Below are 19,390 nucleotides of genomic sequence, written 5' to 3'. Positions count from 1 at the left end.
AAAACATAATACCTGCTCTTTATTTATAGTTATTGTTAACCTGAACTTGGTTGAAATATTTCCGTTTTATGAGACGCTGGCAAAAAATAGCGCTACAAATTAGCGCTGACGCTGACGCCGTCAATTTCTTTAAGAGCTTACGCAGTCCTTTACGCCGTAAAGTTTTTAGGCAATTCGCGCTGACGCTGACACCGTCAAATTATTTCAATGACGCGTACAACACTGCAGACTATGCGTGGTCCAACGTGTGGAAAACTTTATCATAGTTTGTCGGACATAGCGTTCGTGACATATAGTGCACGTTACAATATATATCCCGTAACTTTGTCAAGTAAATTTATGTTTGAGACTGAAATTTTTGTTGGGTTTACATTTAATAATAATAATAACAATAATAATAAAAGCGAAAATTGTTAAAACTTCTTGCACTACGATCATGCTATAAAGCTTTCCGGTGTCTCGACATAAAACGCTTCATGACTTGTGTTTATATTTTCCAGTTTTGTGATCGATCTCTTCACGTTTTAAATTTTTTTTATTGTTATTGCTTTTCGCCCAAGATACAATATGCCTGAAAAACAAGCGACCCAAAAAAATTATCAGGCGACCCAACTTTGGGTCGCGACCCATGAGTTGGGAACCACTGGGCTACAGTATATGTGGAAACGTTTGAATATTCAAGATTCGTTTGGCTCGTTTTCACGTTTCAAAACTAATATATTCAAGTCATCTGGTCTAATGTTTTCTGGTCATCAGTACAGAGAGTGCTAGATGGACCATTTTCAGGTGGCCGGTCGATTGGTCGAAAGACATTTGGTCGACAGTCAATTGGTCGACAGACATTTGGTCGACAGGACGTTTGGTCGACAGACAATTGGTCGACAGACATTTGGTCGACAGGACATTTGGTCGACAAGACATTTGGTCGACAAGACATTTGGTCGACAGGACATTTGGGTTAGAATTAGGGTTAGGGTTAAGGTTGGGGTTAGGTTAGGGTTAGGGTTAAGGTTGGGGTTAGGTAGGGTTAGTTAACCCTAAAATGAATCGTTCTGTCGACCAAATGTCCTGTCGACCAAATGTCTTGTCGACCAAATGTCCTGTCGACCAAATGTCTGTCGACCAAACGTCCCGTCGACCAAATGTCTGTCGACCAAATGTCCTGTCGACCAAATGTCCTGTCGACCAAATGTCCTGTCGACCAAATGTCTGTCGACCAAACGTCCTGTCGACCAAATGTCTGTCGCCCAAATGTCTTGTCGACCAAATGTCCTGTCGACCAAATGTCTGTCGACCAATTGTCTGTCGACCAAACGTCCTGTCGACCAAATGTCTTTCGGCCAATTGACCGGGTACCCATTTTCAGCTGATACAAGCCCTGAGCGTGGTGAGATAACTTTGTTCAGCCCCAGTGATGTACGCGCATACAAAATATATTGACGCCGTCAGCGTAAACGGAAACGTTCGAAAAACCATACGCCGTATGCGTCAACGTAAGTTGTAAAAAAAGTTGGCGGCGTCAGCGTCAGCGCATACACTAGCGTAAACTAATTTTTTTTGCTAGGTGCCAAACATTCACACGGTATAAACCACTCGAAACAAACAAGTTTTATTTTGAATTTCCACGAAGATACACAAGCATCTGAAAGTGTTCATCTGACATTTTCCTGTGTGTTTGGTTTCAATTTGTCTTTGCCCATTGAAAACATTCTTTCAACTGCAGCGCTGGAAGGTATTGGCGTGTTTAGTAGCGTAGCCAGGAATTTTGAAGGGGGGGGGTTGACGTTCCAGCGACGGGGGTCTGGGGGGCCTCCTCCAGAAAAATTTGAAAAATTGCTTTGAATTTGGTGCATTCTGAGAGCATTTTCAACAAAAATGTGGGTATGAATATTCCTGTTAAATGGTGCTGTCCGGTGGCATAGCAAAAGGATAAGATCATGTTTTCTTCGGCATTTTTCGGAAATAAAGCTAAGTCTTTATGTTTTCTTGTTGCTGATTCCTGGCTGAGATGTTTGGTATTGGCAAAATTCGCTCTTTTAATGCAGTTTTGTTTATACTCAGGCAATTTTTTTTAGACTGAAAGCATCATTCTCAATATCGTGACGTCACACGCGTGCCAAAGGGGGGTTGTAACCCCCAAAACCCCCCCTTGGCTACGCCACTGGGCGTGCTGTAGTGAAAAAAATACATTAAAAAGTATGCGTTGACGCTATGCGCTAAAAAAACGCGAAAACTTTACGGCGTAGCCTCAAGCGCAAACTATCCAAAAAAATGTGGCCGCAAGCGTTAGCGTAAACAAAAAGTCTACGCCGCAACTATGCGGCGTATACGTACATCTCTGGTCAGCCCTAGATTTTAATACAGAAACATTCAGAAGATTTAACTTTAAGACGAAACACACTGCTAAGGTTGTATGGTGATAGTGATTTCCTCACCTTTCAAGACGAATGTATTTTCCATCAACTGTAAAATTTGCCTACCATGTCATCTCAAGACAAATTATTGGATAAAAAGTGACAAATCTTACGAACTAGCCAAATACGCAAAACCTCCTAAAAATGACTTGTACTGGGGGTGTTTAAAAATTGTTTTTGTGTGAGTACATCTGAAAAGTATGCTACAACTCATCAGATAACACACTAAAAAGTTTTATGTGGAAATATTAAAGTTACCCCCCCCCCCCCCAAGTGCAAAGTGTAAAATTTGGAGGGGCGTGCCTAAAAAAATATTTTTCAACATATTTCTTGAACTACTTATCATAAACACTTCACATTGGTAGGCTACCAAATGATAAAGAAAGAAAGCATACAAGTTGTATGCTTTCTTCTGCAGTGATTTTAAGATTATTTTCTCGTTCTCTTTGCGAAACGTGCTAGTGAGAGTAATACTTACTAATATTGCCTGCTGGTCCCTAAACTCCTTCCAATAATGTCAGGGCACGTTGGTCCATAGATGGCCATAATAGCCATCGCCACTTCTTCTTCGGTCGCGTTGCCCGGTACCGGTGCAGAGACAAGTCCATTTACTTGAAATGTTATTGTGTCCAGCTTAGGGATACCAACGGAGCTTTCAGACATTGTAACGGTCAACCTGTTTCTATCCAAACTTGTTCCAAGCAATGGCATTCGGCCTGAAATATGAGCAATAAAAACCACGAAAATGTTATTTTGTGGTAAATTAATCGTCTGTGTAGGCTACCACTAGTTGAACATGCTGTATATATCCCACAGCTTATGCAGCAAAAGCAAAGTTGTTATAAATGTTTACACAGAACTAAATAAACATTGTTGTACAAAATTGGTATCGCGAATGCTGTGACATTCATCGGCGTATGAGCAGATCTTTCTAGGCTAGATTGGAGGGCAGGAAATCATCAGCCACTCAGCAATCTTGTCGTCCAGGACCATCAGACCATGCGCACCGTTTGGAGGCCGGTGGGTTAGGGCGTTAGGCAATGGTGGATGACATGGTCTGCGGTCTGTTCAGTGGCACCACACTCGCATTCTGATGAAGGAGATTGAGATTTAGCTTCAGATTCCATAAACGCTTGTCAGCCAGGATTAATATAAGTTAAAAACTTTAGCTTTGGATTCTTGCAAACATTTCCACCAAGTTCTACAACCTAAAAAAATTTAAAACTATGAAGTCAAAAACTCACCTAGTAGGCCTAACCTACCCCAGACAGCAATATCTGTTATCTTTGCATTGCTTCAATGTCTGCAGACATTAAATCAATGTAAAAAAGACGAATTGTGTTATCTGGGACCATGCCCACCTCGAGTTGAGTGGAATGTGATGACGTACTGAGATGCGCTGGTGGATGTGACGCTCGTGATGTCACCATGAAGCACTACAAGCCTGTTGATGGTGGACTGAATTTCGGCGGCAGAACTTCCATACATGATCATGTCTGCATGAATTAACCAAAGTTGGTATGCTTGGACTACTGGTTGAAAAGAGAACAACATGATAAGTCGCTGACATGCCTATCTTGAATGACACAGAGTGACTGACATGCAGAGTAGACTGCAGGTTAAGTATAGAAACGTTTACATAACAATTTGCATGCTTGAAAAGAAGCTTTTTGGACATAAATGCATTTCAAATTCAACAAACGGTTGAGCGATTTTTAATGAGTTATTCATTGAGATAAAACGAAAACATATCCATGTTTGATATTGATAATACAGTAGAATTCGGCTACACTGCAGTAACATTTCGCTATAGTGGCATCTGTTGCAAAGTCTCGTTTCTGAACTACAAGTAGAATTAGGGCACGGTGTCTTCGTCTGTACTCTGTAGTGACACTTTTTCGAAGGTCTCTTCAAGTGTTACGATAGGCGAGTTCTACTGTAATACTAATAATATTATCACCGATTTATGATTGTTAATCGTGATAGTACCATTTTGTTATGTTTGATATTGACTTACCAGAATTTGTACCAAACAATGCAAAATAAAAGTAGACTCCCGAACAGCCAATCGTCTCATTTTGACACACCAGGTTTGCAGCCCACACTGACTGCACAGGAGTTTGTTCTGCCCAGTTCTCCAAAGAAAATTTTTGAACTTCTTGATCAATTGTTGACGTGATTTTTATCGTTTGCTTTTCGCTAACAGCCGAAGCTATAAAACAATGCAGATGAAGCTTCGCTTAATGATTGTGGAAACCATGGTTACCAGGTAAATTTGGAGGTTTTCAGACAGTAAGTTACTAGTATAAAATTCGGACATTTAAAATAAATAATAAATTAAGGTTCATTTATGGTACAGCACTTCACTAAGTTTACAAGAAATTAATCTTTGGCGCAAACTAATGAAATGATTTGCTAACCGTTGGACACAATATATAATACTAAGTAAATTTATCGTTTTTGTCTGAATATTAAGCCACCTGGCAACTCTGGTGGAAACAAGCAATCAACGTTTTCAAGAAAATGTTCTGAACTTTTCATTTAGCACAATCTGAAACCATGTAAATGAAACAGACTAAAATACCTTCGACAAACATTTATGCCCACCAGGTTACATAATTTTACTTGGGGACAATGTTCAATCCGATTTTAACATGAATATTCATTTGAAGTTATGGTTACGCCCGGTAGTTAAAGATTTTGCTTTAGGTATGTGGAACCAACTGTTTTTTTCAACTAATTCATTTATTTTAAACTGTTGGGTTTGATGGCCGTGCTTAATTTATTTTCATCTACGTAGACTTTAAATCTGCATCGCATGCACGTTTTAAACTTCTGTGGTCTTGCCACCTTTTCCTTTTGTTGGTTTTGTTCCCGTACACTGTTTGTAACTTTATAATTGCTGTTGTTTTCCAACAAAGAAAAATAAATTGAATTGAAATTGAATTTAGAATCAGTGGACTGGAAGGAAGGGATGCTAATACTGATATTCACCTTCTTCAAGAACACAACCAAGTGGTCTTTTGTAGAGTCGCAATAGGGAAATTTTAAGAGTCTTGCAAGGGATCTCACCACAACAGTCAATTACTTGCCTACGTAGTCGTTATGCATAATGCATTTAATTCAGGCAAAAAATTTAGTGTCAAAATAAAATATTTCAAAATTGTCTTGTGCTGAACAGTCTTAAGTCTAAATAACTGATGAATTGTTTCGGTTTGAATTCACAACGAAAGGAAATCGTATTTTTTTCGAAATGAAATGAAACAAAACTAAAATTGGCGTTGAAACGAAACACTTCTTGCTATAGCAATTCCGCCCCGATAGCTCAATTGGTTAGCGCGTCACTTATGGAACAAAGAATTCAAGATTAAGCGGCGCTGGTTCGACTCTCGGGGTGTGCGCTTGAGCAACGCACGTTAAGGACTGCTCTCCATTCAGCGGCATCTAATGGATGGAATAGTTCCCCGGCAACAAGACTTCAACAATCGGAAACTTCACTCTGTCAATCTCGGTGATCGGGCCTGCGTCAGTGATTCAAAGCCTCTACAAGTATGCGAAACTGCCAGGAATAAGCTCTGCAAGAAGCTTTCCCAGTCCGAGGATAAAGATTCAATCAATCAATCAATCAAATCAATCAAAAAAAACCTACCAACTTGTTACTTTATACTGAGCATACTTTGAGAAGAGTAACTTTTCACTCACAAGTGTCAGACGGCGAATAGTTAGTCTGGTCAATGTGAACAGACCATCGAGAAAATGCATTCCAGCGGTACTCCACATGTCGCACCTCAAAATAGTATTCTTCTCCAGAAATTAAAAAAAAAGAAGCAGAGCTTTCCTCTCGGTGAGCGCTGTAAGAGGAAACCACCAGTTTCTGAAAAAAAAAGATGAAAAAAAAAACTTTCCGAGTTTTGAAAATGATCATTTTGTAAATTTTTCATGAACGTCTATCATTCAAATAATGCAGCAACAGTTTCTATTTTCATATTTATACAAATAATCAACTACAAAACAAAGAAAATCGTGTTTGCCTTGCATTCTACAACAAACATATACTTTTTATATTTTCTACTTGCTTTTTAATAAACTAATACCAAAGGCGCTGTTTAAAAGTTTTCCTTACAGCTGCTGTTGAATTTCTTGGAATGAGGCTGAAGTATAATTCCATACGATCATCAGGATCAACGGTAAAGACATAATTAGCATCAACTGAAGGAACAAAAAATCCTCTTTCTCTAGTGAGAAATAGATCGCCCGGTAACATATCATTTTCCAAGTAACTATTGTCGGCAAAGAAAATCTTGACTGAAAACGAAAAAAAAGTTCATTGTATTTAAATTGATAAAAATATCTAGTTATTAATGTCAATACTTGAGTGATCAAGGTCTGTCATACCGAAGACTTTACAAACCGTAACGATTTTGTTCTTTCTAGCATAATACATGATACAAAACTGAAAATAAGTCTTGTCGCAAAAAGACCTTGGCAGTTGCAGAGCGACAACAAATAAACCGTTATAAGGCTTTGTTATGTGATTTATAATATATACCACTTCTAAACTTGATTGTTTTTGTTTTCTGGGGTGCTTGGATCATCTCTAAAGGTTATCTTTTACAAGAATTTATTTGCGTTGAATTGTGATGTGATAGTCGACAAACTATCTTTCGTAATTTCTTACAAGACGGATAAGGTCACTATAGTTACAGCAAATTGATTCATAGACGTACCGTTGTCAGCAGTCGGATTTAATTCTCCGTCAATGTCAAGCATACCGGGATAAACCTCGACTTTCAGTCCTCTCCCTCCACTGTACCATGTCCTTGAAGCAGCTTTTTTAGGAGTTTGACATGTGATGGTGGTACTGTCAACGCTTTTGATGGCGCATGGTTCACCACCAACGTAGACCTTCGAAGTACGGGAACCACAAATGCGTTTGTAGTTAGTTTGACGAAGAAAACTATTACACCAGTTATTAGCAATTATACGCAATTGATACTTTTTCATAAACGAATCATATAACAAAAACGAATTTATATTTCGATCAAATAGATATTATTTAAATAAACCAAAAAGACAATGCAAACCAAGCTAGACCAATGCAAACCAAGCTAGACTTCTAAAATCCAATTACGATTTAGGTAGGTATAGGCTACGTAGCAGACAGGGGCTTTAAGAAGACGTCTCTTGGAAAAGCTACATTTTCAAATTGGACCCATATCGCCGATATGTTGCTTCAGGAATATTAAATTGTTAAGTTTGACCAAGTGGATGTTAGCCCACTACTTGATATCCAAGTATTTGGTCACACTCTAAACGTAGAAGCAAGAAGATTGCGCTATATTGCACTGTAATTCAGCCCAATCTAATCATAAGGTGTATATTCTTAGGGAAGTTGCTAATCTGAAAAAATCAAAAAAATCAGAAAAAGTGCTGCTCGTCGTCGTTGTCGTATGATCTACGTAGCCTATCCTTTTATCACCCCAGATTCACGATGTTTCCTGACTGCATTGGAATTATTACACTGCTATGAAATCACAATGTTCCTGGTCACAATACTCGCTTACCTTAACTGCACCAGGAAGATCGTCAAAACTTCTCCCTTTTATGGTAAGAAGAGTACCTCCAACAGAACTACCGACTTTGGGAGATACATCAGTAATCACTGCAACATTAACCATTATTACACCATAATTAACTGTTAGTTGAAATTGGTCAAATGATCATCCTGGATAAAAACAGAAGAAATAAAACTTTATATTATTTTGACTATTTAATAGTCAACCACGAGCCGTAAACGGCATAAATCGAAACATCGTTATCAGACGTAAAAGCGAGTTGTTTTGCAATAACATAAAACTGTTTCAGCGAATAACCGACGAATAACCGTTTGTGTAATTAATTACAGCACAGCTGCTCAGGGCCGTTGACAAGATTTCTCGGGCCCGGTACCCATTTATTTTCGGGCCCCCTTCATCGACAATGTTATGAATATAAAGGTTGTGTACAAAATTTTATTGATGTGCTGTTAAAATGAGGATGACACATGCCGTTCAATGTAGAAAATTAAGAGGAATATCATTTATATATTCTCAAACATTTGTTGTATCCACGAATTTCCCCAACTGTGCAATTACGCATTAGGGATTTCTCCATAAACCGCAAAATCCTTGCTCTCAATCACGATCTTTGTCGATATGTTTAAAATTGTTGGAGTTTTCGACTGAAATTAATTCTTTGTAAAGTAGAGTAGTCGTAGGAGAGTAAAACATTTTTGGGGGGCAAAAATAATTTTCCCAAATTTTGTCTTTGCATATATATTTTCAAAAATACAAAATTATTCACAACCTCTGAGAGTCATCAACTTGGCCGTGTACGAAATACAAGCAAAAAAAACACGTACAACAGCAAAACAAGGCTGAACTTACTTTAATCTACGTTCATAGACCTGTCTGTGTCCCAATTAAATGAACCATCAAATTAAAACATTTTTATGTATCACAAAAAATATATATACAGTATATTAAGCCTAACTGGATTCAAAAAAATTTGAACTGAGACTTCACCAATAACTGGATAACAATAATTGCTGAATGTTTATGTCACCAGATTGTATGAAAATCTCCAGCCCAACTTCAATAAAAGGCCTGACCAAAAGTAGCTCAATCTTTTCAATTCAAAGATAGTCCAAAGACTCAATATTTGTAAATTTGCATTGAAAAATACTAAAATGACAATCCGCTTAGGCCTACTTATCAAACCAGTAACATTACTTAATCCATGCTGCTTCAAATCCTACAGCCTGAAAAGAATTGGACAGTTTACCATGCTATGTGCATCAAACTTCCACCTTTGAACAAAACTAGTTTTGATACCAAAAATACTGAAATTATATTACAATATAATCATAGTCAATGTTTTTTCAGAAGATCATTACAAAGATAATCTTACTTCACAATGAAGCTGCTAGGCCCACTCAAATCACAAGCACTGAAGAAAAATGACTCCCATATAATAGCTTCCAACTCAATCGTTGCCACAAAATACAGACCACATTACCAAAACATGACACAAAAATAGCACTGTTTACATTGCCTGATATATTAACGTCATGAATTGGATGACAAAACAACAAAACATGTGTCTTTATATTTGATCGTTGTTGCTCTAATACTGTGTCATAGATAGTAAATAGCTGAGCATATCAACCCTGGGACTGGCAAAGACAAACAGCAGTTCATACAAAAAAGTTCAATACAGAAAACAGTTAAAATATAGCTTACAAAAACATGAAATTAAATCCAGGAAAATTCACAAGTTGTTTTCATTTAATATACTTTTTCACTTTGTACATAACTACAGTTAGTGGCCGGGATCAATGCTCACAAAAGTGGTGTATACCGGTACAGTATGTGGCCTCACAACTGTTGTTTATTAAAGTTTATAACAAATGCTTATTTTGTTTGACCATATCTAAAAATGATAAGCTATCTTTGTAGTATTTAAGTCAAGTTTTGCGAGCATAGCATAACTCATGGTAAAATTGACTTATCCAATAAGTGGATATTTTTGCCCAAATATTTTTACAAACAACTACATTAGTGGGATATAGAGAAAAAACAAAAACTTCATATGCTCACCAGAACCCAGCAAGGTTTCAAAATTCTACCAATGAAGGAAAGTAGGCTAGTGTGATATTCTAATGAATATCTGTAATAAGCTTATCTCAGCTTGTCGAAACATTATTTTGCATTTTTTTCGGCAAATACTGAATCGAAACTTATTCTGTCCAAATTTTAATACCAAATATAAAAGTTTTCAAATTGTCGATACTCTGTTTTACATTCAAAGCAAAATGTTTTTTATACTAAATGCAACACTATAAAGTTACTAAACTGGTAGAATGTTGAAAACTTATGGTAAAAATTGATTTGTCCAAATAACTAGACATTTTTTCCCAAATGATTTTTATAATCAACTACATTAGTAGGATATTGAGAAAAAACAAAAAACCTCGTAAAGTTACCAGTACACAGTAGCCTACGCTTTTAAATCTTATCCATGAAGAAATGCAGCCTACAGCCCTACATGTTAGTGAATATCAGTAATAAGCTTACTTCTGTTTCCCAACTGTATTTTTACAGAGTGTTCTATTTTGCAGTTGTCGAATCTAAACTTATTCTGCCCAGATTGCAATACCACATGCAACAGTTTTCAAAGTCAGTGATAATACATTTACATTCATTGGATAATATTAATGTATCTCTTAAATTTCAACAATTATGTAAAGTTTTTTAACTGGTGAGGCATCGAAACATTGTGATAAGATTGATTTGCTCAAATAACTTGACATTTTTGCCCAAATTTGCGACATTTTTTTTCAGCGGGGGAGCAACCGCCCCCCTGCCCGCCCACCTCCTATGGCTATGATTTGCAAGTAGCTAGAAGTGATTACCACCAAAAAATATATATATTCAGAATTAAAGAGTAGGTGAAGAAAAATATTTTGTGTTTTTGAAAAAAAAATTGTGGTTAGGGAAATCACTATACCCGGAAGGGGGCCCGGTACTTTACCATCTGACGGCTGAAGTGGCTGTTTTAACCTCTGATGGCAATTCCTTTAGATCTGATTATATTAAGATCTTGATAATGTTTGAAGTCGCGGGGAATCTTTTAAATCCGGGCCCCCTAAATATTCCGGGCCCGGGTCCAAAAGTACCACCTAGACCCCCCTGTCAACGCCCCTGCAGCTGCTAGGGAATGAATTCAACATTTCATACCAGCGTAAGTTTGCAGCATGAAAATTCTGTTGTCAGCACTGATCAATAAATCATTAAGTTCTGGCTTTGAACGCCCGAACTCTCCGTCTACGATATAAGACAGGTTTTGATTGCCAACAAATTGACTTTTCACAAAGCATGTAAAGGTGCCATGTTGATTTTGACCTTCACTCCCTTCGAGTTGAATACCATACCTAAACAGCAAAATAAAAACAAATAGTTTTTAAGATTAAGCAAGACTGGTTCAAGAATCGATGTACAAGCTTGAGATACGCAATTAAAGGACAGCTCTCTATTCAGAGGCATTAAGTTGGTGGTAAATTAAGACAAGAACACTTTAACCCTTAAAGTCTAGTTTTAATTTTTGTAAAAAAATTATTTGAGGCATTTCTGGCATTCAAAGCATTTCTTTTAAGTCACTTGACTACTTGAGGCATTTCTGGAGCAGCAACTCTCAAAATTAAGAAACGAAAAAGTTAAAGAAACTCTCTTTCACCGGACCTCCTAGGGCTAGGCCCTATAATTATTGTTTAAGAGTGAAGCTTCCTCTTTGTGCCGTTACAAACTTTCCGAGTTGCTTAGGCCATCAAAATCAAATGTGGGTAGTGTGAGTTTAAAACTTTTTGACTTAACAATTTAAGACTTTGAGGTATCAGGAAAGAGTTTCAAACACGCCGCAGTGGTCAATTTGCAGACAGTTTTACCCGGTACACGTTTAATAAAACCCTGCATCGTAGACTATCGCTTTTTGACCAACCAGTCAACCAAATCGCCATTTTTCATTGTTTTAAAGGTGCACTGCAACGAAAATACATGGCTTTTGTATTTGTAGATCTTTCTGAAATAAAACGTTTTTCTACATTTTTTTTATTTTTTGTGTTACCATTAATTAAAAAACCTAAAAAAAACTTTTTTGATTTGAATGATTCTAATTGGTCAAAATTTTTGATGACGTCATTGGTTGGCAACGCCGTATCCAAGGTCTACTATTTTGCGTGCAAACACAAGGAACAAATCGCGTAGGCTACCGAAACAGCAAACAATTTTGTGCTAAGGGAGCTTTTACGCCCTTCAAATGGTGGCTTCTTGTATGGCTCCCGGTTGTACTAACCGGGGAATCGTCAAAGGGGTATCCTTTCATCGTTTACCTCTGAATAATGACGACAAGCTGAAGAAATGGATCTCGGCGATGAAACTCCAAGACCCACCTGTAAACAAGCACTGCCGTGTGTGCAGCAATCATTTTCTGGCCAGCGATTACCAACGTGATCTACAGGCAGAGCTACAAGGCACCAAGTCCAGACACCTGCTCATCCCTGAAGCTGTTCCTTCTGTCTTTGATTTTTCAAGATATGTGAAAGCCACTGTCAATGCAGTAGCCTACCCACAAATCTCGATCGACCTAGGTACAGGTCTGTGAGTAGGCTACGATCGGGCACCTTTTCCCGTTCATTAACGTGCTGGTAGGTCTATATCGATTTTTGTAGTTGGTATCTTTTTCGTCCCGGACGCGTTAATGACGAAAAATAAAAAGATTGATGATGATGATGAGGTCAGTAGGACAGTATAACATCGGCAGGGTAGGCAACTCTGAATACACAGGCTACTTTTAGTTGATATAAACCACTTGGTTCAAGCAAATTATTTTCCTGCATTTTTTTCAATGCAAATTTTCCATCCGACTGCTGTCCGAACTGGTGTTGTCAGAGCACGAATCAGAATGATGTTCTTCGCTGTCAAGTCGCCGTCTTTTTAGTTCAAAGAAAAATCCTTGTCGAGTTTCAGACATCTTGTTTGTGCTTCTTCTTCTTGCTTATGAGGCAGCAATGCAGGCAACATCTCCCAATTGTTGCAACCAGAGTAATGTCTTCATATCAGGGTCTATGAGATCCACATGTTCTGCAGGTCGCATGTTTGTGCTGATCTTCTATTACTCAATATACAATGACCTATGCGACGTTTCTAAGGCAATTGCCTAAAGCTGTTTACTTGGCTGCCCGCCGATGACGTCACAAGACACATAGCGCCATCAGGTGGCCGATTTTCATTTGGTTATATCTCCCAAACAAAAAGGTATATCAAAAAAAAAATTCGAAAAATATAATACTTAAACACTAAAGAATCACCAAAAAAATTTTAATTTTTCATTTCAGGTCCCCTTTAACGTCTGGCGACTTTGCAGCGAAGTAAAACTGGCAACTTTATTGAATAAAAGAGGAAGATGTGCAATAGGATACTAAGGCAAAGTGAACAGCACATTCCAAGTTTGAGACAAGCGAAGGTACTGCAACTGCAGTTGAGGTAAATTAAGCATGCAATACAACAAATAAGATTTAAAACAAAAATAAATAACCACCATTGATATGGACAGTGCAAAAAATTGGTATTTGGATTTAGGCCTAATACTAAATTATCATGAGCAGTTTTTAAAGTTATGCTTTTCAGGAAAAAATAATAATTAATGCAGAGTTGTTGCTACTGTTGACTCAACTCACGGGAGTTGGGTGTCTGGGTTGTAAAGGTCACAAGTTCCTGAAGTCAAATAAACTCTTGTAATTGCGTTTGTTCGTCCATTTGTAGCTGTCCCTTCCGAAGAATCTATGAGGTTTGTGAACAGTTTTCCTCTCACATCTATAAGTTGCTGAGGCTCCCCTGTCGTCCAACTAAGTTTCACGACAGTAGGTGTGTGCCCGTCCTGAATCTGTACGCAATTACACCAGCCTATATGAAAACGTTGATGTACTATCTTAGGATTATTTTCAACTTAACTACAACAATCGTGTGAAAACTAATTAAAAAGGTTGTTTCGGCTATGAAAAGTGATGACATTTTTGACTTTGTGTCTGTCTGGGAGAATTGCAATCGCTTCTTTGTCATCGACAAAGCATTCTCGGTTAGTTAATCTATTAAAATTTTAAATAGAGTGTACAAAAAGAAAAAAAAAACTGCTTAAAATCACATGCTCCTTCAAAAGACTGTCAGGATAAAAAAAATTTAAACCGCGGCTGCCACTCAGAACAATTCAACCTTACAAGCAACAGTTCCGTATTGGCTACCTTCTTCAAGGAAAGCCACGCTTGCATACTATATTTCAAAGGAAAGCTTCCAAAATTTAGTCCTAGAATCTTTTTGGGTTTGTTTTCAAATAACCAGTGCTTATGAGAATGAAGAGGCGATGAAAACACTCTTTGTGGCAGGAAAGACCTTTGGTCCGAAATATTTTATGACTGGAACTTCTAGTTTTTCAGATTTTTAAATCAAGCGACGGCTGTTTAGCCGGGTTGTACAGTAGAACTTCCCTGTAGTGATACCTGAAGGAACCTTCAAAAAAGTGTTGCTGCAGCGAAATGTCACTATAGCCGAAGACTCTATTATAGCCGAATTCGACCTGCAGTTTAAAAACAAGACTTTGCAGCGGATACTACTATAGCGAAATATCACTATGGCAGAATTCTATTGTATTTGTCACTGGAATCAAGGCCTCTTTTAAGAGGAAGGTAGAGGGGCCAATTGCCACTCCATTGAAAAATTTTGCCCTCCCCCCAGTGAACTTTTTGTCCCCTCCCCACTTTTATTAACCTTTTTTACCTCAAGTTAAGTAATAGTAGTAATCTTTGTAGTTGTTACAAAACGTTTAGTAGCCTACTCTATCCTTTAGACTTGTTACAGTCTCCTCGCAGAGTTAGGCAATGATAGCCTCATAGTTTAGCATTATTCCTTTGCGGTTAAAACATTTTTGACATAATAACGTGATTATCGGATTATTTTATAAAAACTATCGTATAAAACCACAATCATATTCAGTTAGTTTTGTTTGTACTGACTGCAGCTCCGAAAGTCGTGCATCTAGAAATTAAGCACTGCCGTAAGATCAATGCTGCATTTATGATCATATGATGCAAATCATGATCTGTATCATATGAATATGAAATTATTCACAAACGAGTGAGGTTAAGGTGTTGCAGTTCAGCATTAGCGGTGTACTTTTGAAATTGAGCAGAGAACTTTATAGACAAAGAACCATTGCGAAGCATTCAGTAGATGGAATATTTAACAAACATCAATGCGAGTACAACTGCAACCATTAAAGCTGCCGACCTTGGTGACTGCTCCCACTGCAGCTGTTCACATATCACAACAGCCTACAAGTATATAAAGCTGTCAGCTTGTAGAGCTTAAAGTTACGCTTTTTGGACCGAACACGTATAGCCTATATTTTTACAAGCAATCGATGTATTAGTAGTTAAAGTGCCTTACCCTTAACCTGCACCGGTTGTCAGTCAATCTTCTGCCACAATACTCCGTTGCTTCCAACCACCGTCCATTGTTCTTCATTCTCATGTAATAGGTTCCAGGCTGCATTGGACTAAAACAAAGTGCATCTGATTATGACGTCACAACGTAGTCTCGACGTGCTTGTGATCACAGATTTTTGAAAAACTTATTCAAATGATAAGTTGACAAGTGATTTCCAAACTAAAAATAACAACGCTGATTTGGCTGTGATGCATTTGTTTAATAAAAAAGCCATAGGCTCTATTTTAGATCGACTTGTTCGAAATGAGTTTGTTTCTAGTGAAAGTGAATGTTAAATGAATTTCATTACAAAAAAAAACACGAACCGATGTCGAAAACATTTTGGGAAAATCAATTTTTTATTTTACTTCAAGGCGAAATTCTCTAGTCATGGTTTGTTTTTGTCGTCATGTCTCAAATCAGGTTGCTCAATAAAAATTTTGGTTTTGTTTTTTTAAATTCAAGCAATTTTGTTTCTTTCTGCGCTTGGATAAACAAATCAGCACACAAACACTCAGATTTGCTAACAAAGATAAAGAAAATCAAATTGAATTGAATTGAAAAGATCAAGTAGCCCTAGTAATGATTAACTATCGGGAGGTTCGTTTGGACAACGCACTCTAGCAGTAGCCCATAGCTCTTCATTTAGGGCAGTGGTTTACAAACTATGGGTCGCGACCCAATCATGGATCTAGAAGAGTCAGAAAATGGGTCGTGCAGAAACGATCTAAATCTGCTAAAATGGGACTGTTGTAAATTAATTCTTCAATAAACTTCTTTCTTTTTTCTTTTATTAAGTTGTTTTAATCCAAACATCGACTGGATTATTACATCATACGCATTTTGGCTTCTCTTATAAAAATCAATTATTGCATCATAAACTGTTTAGAAGGCATTCAAGTCACTTCAGTAAATCACGATAAATGTACATAATACTGTAACTTTACAGTCAGGGGCGCCGGAACGATTTTTGACTGGGGGAGGGCAGGATTATGAAAAAAGGGCACTTTTGTTGCTGAAAGACCAATTTTTTTTTAAGTTTCAAGATAAGATATAGCGAAAATGCTCATCTATCAGCTCATTATCGAGTAATGATACAAGTATCCGGTATACAAAGAAGGGCATCATGCTACGTTATAATGATGTAACCTACTGTGTTGCAGAATTTTGTGCCGTAAATATTATTTTGAGGCAAAAATGAAAGATTATAATTAGGCTAAAAGCGAATAGCAGAAATTGTTATATTGTAAAATGTGCAATAGCTTGCATGACCTTAAAAGGGCACCATTGCCCCCCGCCCTCCATCCACAGAAAAATTAAGGGCAGGAACATCCGCCCCCTACCCCCCGCTTCCGGCGCCCCTGTTCACAGTTCAAGATTTCTGAACTATATTTTTTAAAGAGTTCATTTCTATATACGATCCTTGTGCTGTGAAGCCGCTATGTAGGCTGTGCTATGAATTGTTGTCAAACGAACTCTGAACTTGGAAAAACGAAAGGAAAAACAAATCCAAGAAACATTTGAAGCATGCAAAAAACGAACGTATTTTTTAAGCACCGAGAAGCCGCACTGAAGCGAAGTCAGTTTGCATCAGCAACGAATCCAGCGCCTTTGCTTACCTCTAAGCAAGTTCAGCTATTAGTAGACAGCCCTACAGCTGGTTGTCTGTGTCTAGTTTATAGCAGGCAAAAATTGCAAAAACAGTAGAGTGTTGAAATTGTTTATATACGTTCTCTGTGTCTTGGTCGCGAGATGTTCACTAAACTCAGATTTGGGTCGCGTTCAAAAAAGTTTGGGAACCACAAATTTAGAGGCACAAGAATGGAACAGGTTAAAAACCAGCAAAAACTTCACCCAACTAACTTTGCTCATCGGTCAGAATCAATTTTTGAAGGAGGGTTTTTTTAGTTTTCACGGGAAAGATTCCTACAATAAATTAACCAACGCAGAAATTGTTTGAAGATTTGCGAGTTATGAGAGTTAAGCAAGATTGCTTGACTTCAAATTCGCAATTAGCCTATATTCTGTCGCGAAGATTTTCGTTCAATTTCGAATCGGCGTTCATGCAATGTTTACCTCTAAAAATGCTTCGAAGAGCCCTACAGCAGCCTATAATTAGCTTAAAAATTGTCACACATATAAGCAAACTGCTGAACAAGATTTCTAGAACATGGAGGTATATATATCTCCATGGTCATATCAGTGTATCTAACGCACTGAGGAGGCCGGAAGGCCGAAACTGTGTGCAAAGTCTGCAGTTATAGAACTTGCTGTATATGCCTAGTTATGCTCTAGGTTTCTTTCGTAATATGACAAGCACTAGAAGCAGAACACTTACGTTGTGTAACAAACTACTTGGTTTTCATCATTTTCAGCAACATGAAGTTCACAGTCGTATTCTCCGAGTGATGAGACAAATATAACTTGCTGGTTTGGAGGAGCGCCTCGAGCGTTTAAGGTGGTAGAGAAATCTAGAAGATATAAGCATAGCCGTAGGAGAATATTGGGGTGCAAAATTTTAACTTTGCAAATATACTTTTAACAATGCAACCATTTAAGTGTGCAAATTCAATGTCCTTAACTACATGAAAGCAGACCTGCATTGGGTAAACTGTTACCTTTGTTACTTGCAGTACACAACTGTCAACAACAACTGAATATAAGCCGTTTGCAAACCTTCTCCGTAGATATGAATCTGTGCCCCTCCTGCTGTTCCAGCGCTTCTAGGGGTTATTTCAGTCACACGAATTGCAGCTGAAAAAATGTAGAAAAATATAACGTGCTATAAAGTGTTATAAGCTACGTTGAAAACGTTTTCATCATATTGTGATCGGCAGGCGCGGACTTATGGGAGAGGCCCAGGAGGCCCGGCCCCCCCAAAATTTTTAAGGAATATTGTTGAAATTGTATGTTTCGCATCAAATGGTAGGTTCTAAACAGTTGTTATTAGTCCCACGGCGGACTTAACTTATCCCGGGGGGATAATTTTTTGTTATTATTATGGTTGAAATTATCCATCGATCAGACTCCATTATTTTCTTTCATACAACTTCAAATACATTTTAATAGCATCATTTGTTGGAGCTGACTCAGCTGAAACCAACGCTGAACCAAATAACGTCAGTTGAAACAATATGAAACTTTGAATGATTGTTTTTTGTAGTTTTTAGTCTTCGTTATAACTTCAATCAATTACCATATATGCCTGCAAACATACAAATATCCAGTTGGTCATGGACACTGCATACCGGGTTTTAAACCAGATTTCAAGTTTACTTTGCATGACAATTCAAAGAAAATGAAGGGGTGTACCAGCAAACATCTATAGGATTGGCCCATGATACCAGAGAAGGATCCACAGAGGATACAAACTGATATGAATGAATCAACAAGTGAATAAAAAAATAACAGTTAACCTCTCAAGTACATGTAGCTCCACACAGAGTGAAACTTACATGCCTTTTGACTCTTTTTTATTTCTTTAAAAGTAATGTCTAAAAAGACATTATTGACCCAAAAAGAATGTCTAAAAAGACATTAAGAAAAGTAAGTAGTTACTTTTCTTAATGTCTTTTTAGACATTCTTTTTGGGTCAATAATGTCTTTTTAGACATTACTTTTAAAGAAATAAAAAAGAGTCAAAAGGCATGTTAATTTCACTCTGTGTGGAGCTACATGTACTTGAGAGGTTAACTGTTATTTTTTTATTTACTTTGCATGCTTAGCAATTTTTATTCAAGCAAAATTTATTTTTTAAACATTCACAATTGATGAAAATGGCTGTTTTAATGTCTATTTCAGTGGTTCTCAACCGGGTGTCCGCGAAGTGATTTCAGGTGGCCCGTTAAAGTTTCCGAGTTTGCAGCATGATTGATAAATTACGAAATTTAAAAATTGGTTGGT

The 19,390-nt window shown here is 37.5% G+C and overlaps 1 protein-coding gene across 1 annotated transcript in view; it reads right to left on the bottom strand.

The window, feature by feature from the left end:
- Positions 1 to 18,702, bottom strand: part of LOC145784014 (fibrocystin-L-like) — a 94,758-nt gene extending 76,056 nt beyond the window's left edge. Inside the window, exons 1-13 of the mRNA XM_082595771.1 lie at positions 18,684 to 18,702; positions 18,164 to 18,241; positions 17,826 to 17,958; positions 15,449 to 15,557; positions 13,687 to 13,892; positions 11,192 to 11,385; positions 7,979 to 8,076; positions 7,142 to 7,319; positions 6,538 to 6,719; positions 6,117 to 6,288; positions 4,432 to 4,626; positions 3,776 to 3,910; positions 2,893 to 3,130 (exon numbers count right to left, since the gene is read on the bottom strand). Coding sequence (XP_082451897.1) covers positions 2,893 to 3,130; positions 3,776 to 3,910; positions 4,432 to 4,626; positions 6,117 to 6,288; positions 6,538 to 6,719; positions 7,142 to 7,319; positions 7,979 to 8,076; positions 11,192 to 11,385; positions 13,687 to 13,892; positions 15,449 to 15,557; positions 17,826 to 17,958; positions 18,164 to 18,241; positions 18,684 to 18,702 — 1,937 coding nt within the window. The remainder of the gene's footprint in view (positions 1 to 2,892; positions 3,131 to 3,775; positions 3,911 to 4,431; positions 4,627 to 6,116; positions 6,289 to 6,537; positions 6,720 to 7,141; positions 7,320 to 7,978; positions 8,077 to 11,191; positions 11,386 to 13,686; positions 13,893 to 15,448; positions 15,558 to 17,825; positions 17,959 to 18,163; positions 18,242 to 18,683) is intronic.
- Between the last annotated feature and the right edge of the window lie 688 nt (positions 18,703 to 19,390).

The sequence above is a fragment of the Aplidium turbinatum genome, chromosome 15 (genome assembly GCF_918807975.1).
Source record: "Aplidium turbinatum chromosome 15, kaAplTurb1.1, whole genome shotgun sequence".
NCBI lineage: Eukaryota > Metazoa > Chordata > Ascidiacea > Aplousobranchia > Polyclinidae > Aplidium > Aplidium turbinatum.
The sequence above is the reverse complement of the archived record's forward strand: the minus strand, read 5'-3'. Positions and strand labels throughout refer to the sequence as shown.